The 11,402-nt window shown below is 41.6% G+C and overlaps 1 protein-coding gene across 1 annotated transcript in view; it reads right to left on the bottom strand.

The window, feature by feature from the left end:
- LOC100945497 (transmembrane 9 superfamily member 2-like) overlaps positions 1–11,402 on the bottom strand; it is an 85,199-nt gene that overhangs the window by 47,129 nt on the left and 26,668 nt on the right. The window contains 1 exon segment of the mRNA XM_012809920.1: positions 5,804–5,931. Coding sequence (XP_012665374.1) covers positions 5,804–5,931 — 128 coding nt within the window.

The raw sequence follows: 11,402 nt of genomic DNA, 5'->3' as shown, positions 1-11,402 counted from the left end.
AAAAAAAAAAAGAAAGAAAGAAAGAAAGAAAGAACAATTTTTAAGACTACAGATCAAAAGTTAATGTTGCAAATTAATGATTAAATTATTTCATGATAATTCATATCAAGGCTTATTGTGTAAGTATCATGCCTTATGTATAAGTACAGGCCTTGGATCCTGTACTGAAAATATCTGCATTTCATATGAGAGAGATTATGCAGCACATAAAATTAAATGCTCTAACCAAAGTAGAATCCCTTTTATTTATTTATTTTATTTATTTATTCATTTTTCTTTTTTGGAGACAGAGTTTCACTTTGTCACCCTCAGTAGAGTGTGTGGCATCATAGCTCACAGTATCCTCAATCTCCTGGGCCAAAGTGATCCTCTTGCCTCAGCCTCCCGAGTAGCTGGGACTACAAGAGCGCCCGCCACAACAACCAGCTATTTGTTTAGAGATGGGGGTCCTGCTCTTGATCAGGCTGGTCTTGATATCCTGACCTCAAGTAATCTACTGGCCTTGGCCTCCCAAGGGCTAGGATTACAGGTAAGAGCCACTGCGCCTGGCCAGTATCCCAATTTTAAACCACTGACCTTACACGTGGGCTACATAAGGTCTTAAAGGCCATTTTCAGAATATTGTTTTTACTCTAAGTGAAATGGAAAGTAAACAGAGGTCGGGCACAGTAGCCTATCCCTGTAATCCTAGCACGCTGGGAGTCGGAGGTGAGAGAATCTTTTGAGCTCAGGAGTTCAAGACCAGTCTAAGCAAGAACAAAACCCATCTCTACTAAAAATAGAAAAATTAGGCAGGCATTATAGTGGGCATGTGTTGCCCCAGCTACTTGGGAGGCTGAGGCAGGAGAATCACTTGAATCCAGGAGTTTGAGGTTGCTGTGAACTAGGTTGATGCCACAACACTCTAAGCCTGAGCAACAGAGTGAAACTCTGTCTCAAGAAAAGGGGCGGGGGGGGGGATAAAAAGAAAGTTAGTGAGAGTATTCTGAGCAGAGGGTTAAAACAAGCTGACTTCTCAAAGGAATGCTCTGAATGCTGTATGGAGAACAGAAGACAAGGGTAGTAGCAGGAAGATCAGTGAGGATTTTACAATAATCCAGGTGAGATAAAATGATGTCTTGGACCAGCTGATATTGGAGAACGTGACAGAAGTGGTGGATTCTGAATTATACTGTATTTTAAAGAAACAGCCATATGGTCTTCCAAAGAATTGGACTGGATATGGGTATCAGTGAAGAGTGACAAAGAGGAATCAAGAGTGATGCCATGGTTTGGGGGCCTGAGCAACCAGAAGGATGAAATTGCCACTTACTAAACTTGAGAAGACAACAGAAGAAGCACATCCAAGTGGATTTGTCAAGTAGACAGTAGATGTACTGCAAGTCTAGAGATCTAACAGCCATCATGGTAATAATGGTAACACTATGCAACATGATAAAATGAACAGGCGGTGCCCATAGCTCAGTGGGTAGGGCGCCAGTCACATACACTGAGGCTGGCAGGTTCGAACCCTGCCCAGGCCTGCTAAAACAACAATGACAACTGCAAAACAACAACAACAGAAAAAAAAAAAAAAAACTAGCCAGGCGTTATGGCGGGCACCTGTAGTCCTAGCTACTTGGGAGGCTGAGGCAAGAGGATCACTTAAGCCCAAGAGCGCCATGGCACTCTACCCAACCCAGGGCAACAGCTTGAGACTGTGTCTCAAAAAAACGACAAAGATTGAGTCCAGGGGCCCTCCCCTATTAAGAGGTTAGGAAAATGAGGGGGAGATCAGGAAGAAAATAGCAAGACAGGAGAAGATCAGGAAAGTACCACAACCTAAAAACCAAATGAAAGCAAATAGAGTTAATCATCCTAAAACTCTGTTTCCAGATACCAGAAGTGACATACACTGAAAATCGTAATTGTCCTTGACAATGGTATTTCCTCACCTCTCTTAATAGCTATGTTTACCTGTTATTCATATATATATGCCCTAAACCTTTTAATTCCTCTTTTATTTCCTGTTTGCAACACCTTCCGGAGATAAAGCTGCTTCAAAATTGTTAACACAGCCACTAATTTTAAAAGAATCTCCTTTTACTAAGACCAAACAGAATTGGAAATCTCTAATCATAAGGGAATTTAAACCCAAACCACAACAGAGATATCAACTCACACTTGTTAGAATGAATATTATCAAAAAGACAGGAGATCTGGGCAGCACCTGTGGTTCAAAGGACTAGGGCACCGGCCCCATATACCAGAATTGGAGGGTTCAAACCTGGCCCTGGCCAAAAAAAATAGACAGGAGATGGCTGGGCACTGTGGCTCTTGCCTGTAATCCCAGCACTTGGGAAGCCAAGAAAGGTGGATTGCCTGAGTTTGTGAGTTTGAGACCAGTCTGAACAAGAGCTAGACCCAGTCTCTAAAAGAAAAATAGCAAGGCCTGTAGTCCCAGCTACTCAGGAGGCTAAGACAAAAAAATCGCTTAAGCCTAAGAGTTTGAGGTTGCTGTGAGCTGTGACACCACAGTACTCTGCCAAGGGTGACAAGTAAGACTCTATCTCAAAACAAACAAACAAAAAAGACAGGAGATAACAAGGGTTAGCCAGAGCATGGAGAAAAAGGAATCCAGGCTTGGTGCCTGTGGCTCAAGTGGCTAAGGTGCCAGCCACATACACTGAGAGGTGGGTGGACTGCCTGCACTCACAAGTTCGAGAGTAGCCTGAACAAGAGCTAGACCCAGTCTCTAAAAATAGCTGGGCTCCTGTAGTCCCAGCTACTTGGGAGGCTGAGGCAGGAGACTCGCTTGAGCCCAGGAGTTGGAGGTTGCTGTGAGCTGTGATGCCACGGAACTCTACCCAGGGGGACAGCTTGAGGCTCTGTCTCCAAAAAAAAAAAAAGAAAGAAAAAGGAATCCATGTACATTGTTGGTGGGAATGTAAATTAGTGCCACCACTTTGAAGCACAGCAGAGAGGTTCCTCAAAGCACTAAAAATAGAGCTACTATATGATCCAGCAATCCTACTTCTGGACATACAAAATCAGTATCTCAAAGAAATATTTGCACTCCTGGGTTCACTGAAGAATTATTCGAAATAGCCAAGATAGGGAAATAACCTAAGTGTCCATTAATGGATGAATGGATAAAGAAATTGTGATACACACATACACAATGAAACATTATGCAGCCTTTTAAAAGCTTTGAGTAGGAAAAAATTACTGCCATTAGCAATGTGGATGAACCTGAGGACATTATGCTAAGTGAAATAAGCCAGCCACAGAAAGAAAATGATGCCTGGAATCTTTAAAAAGTTGAATACATAGAAACAAAGTGAACAGTGATTACCAGGAGCAGGGAGGAGGAGGGATGGAGATGTAGGTTAAAGGGCCACCTTGTTGGCTGCGTACCCATAGCTCAGTGGCCACCCAGCCACGGGCCACATGCACCAGGGCTGGTGGGTTTGAACCTGGCCAGGGCCTGCTAAACAACAATGACAATAACAAAAAAAAAAGGGTACCAACTTGAACTTACACAGGGTGAGTTAAGTGTAGACATCTAAGGTACAGCATGAGGGCTATAGTTAATAGTTTTGTACACTGAAAATTTACTAAGAGAGTAGATTTTTAGGTACTCTTACCACAAAAAAAAGTTAAGCATATGAGATGATATGTTAATTTGCTTGACTATAGTAACAATTTCACTATATAGAGGTATATCAAAATATCATATACATCTTAAATACATATAATTTCTAACAGTTTTATTGTGAAAAAAGAAATTATGACAAAAAAATGAGCTGGAAATCACCAGTGTTCTTAACCGTTTGGGGCCTATTTATCTAATGAAATCTATGGCCACTTACCCCCAGAAAAATACACGTGAATAAAAATTTCCAGGGGTTGATGCACCAAGTTCCACATTTAAAACTCCTAATTCAGCCTTCTTATTTTACAGATGAGAAAATTAAATCTGTGAAAGGGCAAGTTAACCTACCATAATCAACAGCCTGGCACAATACATTCTCTAACTGTTCTTTCCCTTTGACCATTGGCTGTTAAAAATGGAACAACCTGGGCTAAAATAAAATAGGATGGTAAGCCTAAAAACAATGAAGTCTGATTCATTTTAATAAGTTCGGGCTGACTTTCAAAATGAAACCAGTAGGGATGAGTCTAAAATCCACATTTCCTAATTCTTTGTTCTGTGGTCAGAAAACTCTACCACGCCGGCCTCCTTTAATGTGCTGCACTTAAGTTTCAAGGGATAATTTCCTCTATCCTAATATTTCGGGTTTTATAATACTTTGCCTATAATGAATCATGATTTTATACATTGTGTGACATATTCCCTTCCTTACCTTTATTAACTGCAAAGTACTTAGCCTACAGTGCTAGAATCCTAGAGTTGGAATATTAGTGGTCATCTTTCTGATCTTCTACCCAATGCAGAATTGCCCTTTACAGTTCACTGGGCACTTACTTACTTGGGACTGAGTACTATGCCAAACATCTACTTGTCCTATCTCTAAGAGCTGGGTCATCCAGGTTCTAGCTACCACAAGTCCAGGGACAAAGGACTCACTAATCCTCAAGGTAAACTGTTAGAGAGTTCTAATTACTAGCAGACTCAGCTGATACCTTCCTAATAGACTCCACCAGTACTAGACTTGTCCTTTGATGAAACACAAATCTATATATATATATATACATATTTTTTTTGACACAGAGCCTCAAGCTGTCACCCTGCGTACAGTGCTGTGATGTCACAGCTCACAGCAACTTCAAACTCTTAGGCTTAAGCAATTCTCTTGCCTCACCTCCCAAGTAGCTGGGACTACAGACGCTTGCCACAACACCCGGTTACTTTTTACTTGTAGTTGTCATTGTTGTTTGGCAGGCCCAGGCTGGATTTGAACCCACCAGCTCTGGTATATGTGGCTGGCGCCTTAGCCGCTTGAGCTACAGGCACCAAGCTCACAAATCTATATTTAACTTCTTTGTCATACAACACAATTTAATAAAAACATTTAGGACACCCCCATTAAGTCTGTTCTCTCCTAGACCCATCATTTCCTCCTCACATGACATGGATGCCCCATGCTTACTATCAGTAAGTAAAATTACTTATTATAGGAAGTGAAATTGCCGATTTGATTTTTCTTTTTTTTTTATTAGATCATAACTATGTACATTACTGCATTTATGGGGTTCAATGTGCTGATTTTATATACAATTTGGAATGCTTACATCAAACTGGTTAACATAACCTTCACCTCACTTATTTAATTGTTGTGTTAAGACATTTAATCCAATTTGATTTTTCAAAATGTATGCCTAATGTTCTATCACAAAGGTATGGTACAAGTGAAATTTCTAATTGAGAATTTCTAAATTTTGAATTAATTTTTAAATCACTGGAGCTAATTAAAAAGAAACTCTGGGCTTGGCACCCGTAGCACAGTAGTTATGGTGCCAGCCACATACACTGAGGGTGGCGGGTTCGAACCTGGCCCAGGCCAGCTAAACAACAATGACAACTGCAACCAAAAAACAGCTGGGTGTTGTGGCAGACACCTGTAGTCCCAGCTACTTGGGAGGCTGAGGCAAGAGAATCACCTAAGCCCAAGAGCTGGAGGTTGCTGTGAGGTGTGATGCCACGGCACTCTACCCAGGGTGACATAGTGAGACAAAGAAAAGAAAAGAAAAAAGAAAAGAAATGAGGGAGGGAGGGAGAGAGGGAGGGAATGAAAGAAAGAAAGAAAGGAAGGAAAGGAAGGAAAGAAAGGAAAGAAAGAAACTAACTCTGTACTATTACCTTTTGGGGTCAAGTCTGGCAGCTACCAATCTTGCAATACTCCGATTTGTACCCTTTTCCCTGTGATACGAAATAGTGACGTCAACGTGGTTGAAAAGGTAAAAAGTATTCTTTTTGTTGAATTCAGGCTGCAAAAAAATTAAGGAAATTTTAAAGTTTGAACTTTTCCTCGAAACTAAAAACATCAAATCTGATCATGGGATAAAAATTAAATATACTAGTTCTAAGAAAATTGAGCTATAAATTAAGCATATTTAACAGAATGTGTGTTTTTTTATAAGAGTAAAACTGAACCCATGAGCATTTGGACTAAAATTAAGATGTTAGTCAATTCTATAGTCTTAAATAGTTGTTACAGAGGAATAATACTGCAAAATTGTAAAATTCATGTGTGCATATATTTTGGGGTAAGGTTTAACCACACAAAACTGTGAAGCATAGCAAATTAACTAACAAAATACTATCAGTAAATAAAGGTTAAGCTTTTCAAGAATTTAGCCTTTATCTATGGTAAAAAGAAGCAATTAAAAAATAGGAAACATTTCAGAATGTTAACAGTAATTTCCAGGGGGGATGAGTCATTAATTTTTCTGTTGTTTCTTCATACTTTTCTGTGCTTTCCAATTTTTTCCCCAATTTTTCTATGAGGATATACTATTAAAATTTATAATGAGAAGCATCAAACTGACAAGAAGTGAATTTAATTCTTCCTAGTAGCCAAGTGTTGGACAGTTCATTCCTAGCCACGACTCTGAAGATAATATCCAAATTTCCTAAATCAATGCTTCTTAAACTTAAAAGTTCAGACAGACAAATCACCCAGGGATCTTATTCACTAGATCTGAGGTGGGGCCTGAGATTCTGTCTAACAAGCTCCCAGGTGAGGTCAATGTTCCTGGTCCCAGTCACACTTTGAGAACCACTGCTCCAATCCAAAAGAAAGAACACTTTTTTTTTTTTTTTTGAGACAGTCTCACTCTGTCACCATAAGGTTGTGTGCTGTGGCTTCATAGCACACAGAAACCTCAAACTCTTGGGCTCAAGTGATCCTCTTGCCTCAGATTCCCAAGGAGCTAGGACTACAGGTGCCCACCACAATGCCTGGCCAGTTTTTCTGTTTTTAGTAGAGTCAAAGTCTCGCTTTACTCAGCTAGTAGATTTGCATGTACTGGTGTGAAAGTACACCTTTAATATATACTAATACAGAGACAAACAGAAGCATTGTGGTTAAGGATACAAAATCATGGTCAAACTGCTTAGGTATCTCCTATACTAACTTGAGTGACCTTGGCCACATTATAACCTCTCAGTGCCTCAGTTTCTGTACCTATAATGAAAAGATCAGACTAATACTCACTGGGGGTTGGCACCTGTGGCTCAGTAGGTTGGACGCTAGCTCCATTTACCGAGGGTGGTGGGTTCAAACCTAGCCCCGGCCAAACTACAACAAAAAAGTAGCCGGGTATTGTGGCAGGTGCTTGTAGTCCCAGCTACTTGGGAGGATGAGACAAGTGAATCACCCAAGCCCAAGAGCTGGAGGTTGCTGTGAGCTGTGACATCACAGCACTCAACCGAGGGCAACAAAGTGAGACTCTGTCTCTAAAAAAAAAAAAAAAAAAAAAAAAAAAACTCACTGGGAGGCCGAGGCAGGTTGATTGCCTGAGATCACAGGTTGGAGAACAGCCTGAACCAGAGCAAGACCCCCATCTCTAAAAATAGCCAGGCATTGTGGCACGTGCCTGTAGTCCCAGCTACTCGGGAGGCTGAGGCAAGAGAATCACTTGAGTCCAAGAATTTGAGGTTGCTGTAAGCTGTGATGCCATGGCATTCTACCGAAGGTGATAAAGTGAGACTCTATCTCAAAAAAACAAACAAACAAACAAAAAAAAAAAACGACCAATCCTCACCATACAGGGTGCTATGAAATTTAAACCAACTCATGAGAAGTATTTCAACCACTGTTTGGCATGAATTACTCAATATAATAAGTAAAGGCCCTTTAGGATCTGGATCCTGCTTGTCTCTACAGACTCATCTCCTGCCACAGCCTTTACTTCTAAGCTGTTAAATTACTAAAGAGAATTCTTTATTCTGTGCTCCCATAGCACTCAGCTCATTTCCATGTTGTCTCTTACATCAGATTGTGGTAGATACACACATATTTACATGTTTACATATCCTGGTAAATTATGTTCCCTAGTAGATCACAAGGCTAGGAATCTTGTCTGTGTCATTTGTTCACTCACTCATTCAACAAATATTTTTGATAATCTACTATGTGTCAGGCACTTCTTAAACTATATCTCAGAGTTGAGACCCTATAGATGCTCAAAGACAGACAAGACATAGCTTGGTATAGTACAAATAGAACAGAATTTAGATCAAAAGACACTGGGTTGGGCCAGGCAAGGTGGCTCACGCCTGTAATCCCAACTCTCTGGAAGGCCAAGGTAGATGGATTGCTTGAGCTCAGGAGTTTGAGACCAGCCTGAGCAAGAGCAAAACCCAGTCTCTTAAAAAAATCCGGGTATTGTGGCAGGCACCTGTATTCGCAACTACTTGGGAGGCTGAGGCAAGAGGATTGCTTGGGCCCAAGAGATTGAGGTTGCTGTGAGGTATGATGCCAAGACATTCTACCCAGGGACACAAAGTGAGACTGTCTCAAAAAAAAAAAAAAAAAACACCAAAAAATAAAAAAACACTGGGTTGGAAGGTAGATTTTGCCTTATGCAATCTTTTGTAAGTCAGTTAATTTTTCTGAGTCTTAGTTTTCTTAGCCATATGATATGGAAAGACCTAACACAGCACAGAATAAGAAGGTCATTAAATGTTAATTTCCTTCCTACTACAGGTGTTAAAATTATGCATTAAAAGTTAAAGTAGGCCTTGGCAACATATGGAGACCTCATCTCTACAGAAGATTTTTTACAAAGTAGCCAGGTATAGTGGCACCCACCTGCAGTCCCAGCTATTTGGGAGACCAAGGTGGGAGGATCACTTGAGGCAATGAGTTCAAGCCCAGCCTGGGTGACAGAGTGAGCTCATCACTGGAAAAAAAAAAAAGAAAGAAAGAGGGAGGGAGGGAGGGAAGGAAGGAAGGAAGAAAGGAAGGAAAGAACAAAGGGAAATTAGCTAGGTGTGGTGAAGGTTGCCTACTGTCTCAGAGGCTGAGGCAGAAGGATCACTGCAGCCCAAGAGTTCGAGGTAGCAATGAGCTACGATTATATCCCTGCACTTCAGCGTGGGCAATAGAGTAATAGACCCTGTCTCTGAAAAACAAACAAGCAGCAACAACAAAAATCCCTTTAATTAGATTTTAAATTTTAGTTTGATTTGGACCAAAACTCTAGCTAAATAAAACATAATACACATCTCCTTGAAAGCAAAGTGAGCTGACAAGATTATAAGGAACTACCGTGCCAAATTCTACGTGAAAGCAGGAAGCCAGAGAGGTCATCTGCGTGGGAAGCACTGGTGCTGCTATTGCCCTGAGGACACCTGCTGACTGGGACAAACTTGGACTGGGTGGCCTCAAGGGATGAAGAAGAAACAGCCCTGGGCCCAAGCCCCTCCCAGGTGAAAAGGCTAACAAACATGAGACCCTCTCGCACATGAAGCCAAGACCACCTAACCCTCTCCAAAGGCAACACCTTTGCTGTAAAGGTGAGCAAAACATAGTCCAGCACTCTACAGAGACGCCGCCTCGATGGGAAAACTGTCAGAAAAAGGAAACTCTTCTTGACAATTGTGGCCACAGGCCAGCTCTAACATAAATTTGCAGGCTAGATGCACGTCACCTAGGTAGCCCCAGGAAGTTCAAGTTGTGAATTTGCTTTAAGTTGGTCCCAGACTTGTATTTCTCAAAGTTATGAAAGTCTTCTCTGAAACAAAACACTTCCACCCTAGGACTCAAAGAAATCCTACTTCCAACAACAGTAAGTATAGAGTTTGAAATAATTAAGCACACAGGGAAAAAAACAGATTTAGAAGCAAGAACTGGTGAGACAAACTTGCAAAAATTTCAGATACAGAAGTTATCACAGGCAGATATTAAATTAACTAAATTTAAAATATATTTAAAAGAAATCAAAAGCTTAGGGCAGCACCTGTGGCTCAAAGGAGTAGGGTGCCAGCCCCATATGCCGGAGTTGGTGGGTTCAAACCCAGCCCCATCCAAAAAAAAAAAACCTGCAAAAAAAAAGAAATCAAAAGCTTGGAAGTGTATACATTAAATAGAAAACTATAAGGCCAGGCGCGATGGCTCATGCCTATAATCCCAGCGCTTGGGGGCCGAAGTGGGTGGATTATCAGAGCTCATTGGTTTGAGACCAGCCTGTGCAAGAGTGAGACCCCCATCTCTAAAAAATAGTGGGGCGCTGTGGCGGGTGCCTGTAGTCCCAGCTACTTGGGAGGCTGAGGCAAGAGAATTGCTTGAGCTCAAGCGGTGAAAGTTGCTGTGAACTAAGATGCCAGGGCATTGTACCAGGGGCCACAAAGTAAGACTGTGCCTCAATAGAGGGGGGGGAAGAACATTTAACATAGCTTTAATTACTTTTGGAAAGACAGGGTCTCGATATGTTGCCCAAGCTGGTCTCTAATCATTGGCCTCAAGCAATCCTCCTCCCCATCTCCCTACCTCAGCCTCCCAAAGTTCTGGGATTATAGGCATGAGCCACCATGCCTTGCCCTAACGTGGTTTTTAGTGGAGTCTGAAAAAGAAAGAAAAAAATATCCGAAAATGATAAAAGAATTCCAGAATTGATATGAGACACCAATACAGGAAACCCAAGAAATTACAAACAGGATTAAAGACAAAAACTGGCTGGGCGTAGTGGCACCTATGATCCCGACTACTTGGGAGGCTGAGGTAGGACTTAGACATTGCAGTAAATTATGATGTTGCCACTGCACTCTGCTCTAGTCAGGGCAAGAGAGCAAGAGTCTGTCCCCATCCCCTAAAAAATCTATAACTGGATATACAACAGTGAAATTGCATGAGACCATCTAAAGAATAAGGTGACTAAAAAGTAGGTATAAATAAAAGGATTACAACAAATATACAGACTCTCTTAAATATTAGACGAATCACAGCAATACAAATTCAGACCAGAGAGGCTGAGCATGGTAGTTCACACCTTCTAGCACTTTGGGAGGCCAAGATGGGCAGATCCCTTGAGTTCAGGAGTTTCAGACCAGCCTAAGCAAAAGTGAGACCCTCAGTCTCTACCAGAAATATAAAAATGAGCCAGGTGTTGCAGTGGGTACCTATAGTCCCAGCTACTCAGGAGGCTGAAGCAGAAGCATCACTTGAGCCCAGGAGATTGAGGTTGCTGTGAGCTAGTCTGATGCCAGGGCAATCTACCCAGGAAGACAGAGTGAGATTCTGTTTCAAAAAGAAAGAAGAGAAAAGGGAAGGGAAGGGAAGGAAAGGAGAGAGGAGTGGAGTGGAGGAAAAGAAAGGAAAGAAAAAGGGAAGAAAAGAAAGGAGGGCAGCGCCTATGGCTCAGTGGGTCGGGCGCTGGCCCCATATACTGAGGGTGGCAGGTTCGAACCCAGCCCTGGCCAAACTGCAACAAAAAAATAGCCAGGCATTGTGGCA

This window comes from Otolemur garnettii, unplaced genomic scaffold (assembly GCF_000181295.1).
Source record: "Otolemur garnettii isolate 467f Iridium unplaced genomic scaffold, OtoGar3 scaffold00117, whole genome shotgun sequence".
NCBI lineage: Eukaryota > Metazoa > Chordata > Mammalia > Primates > Galagidae > Otolemur > Otolemur garnettii.
This window is presented reverse-complemented; position numbering and strand designations above follow the sequence as displayed.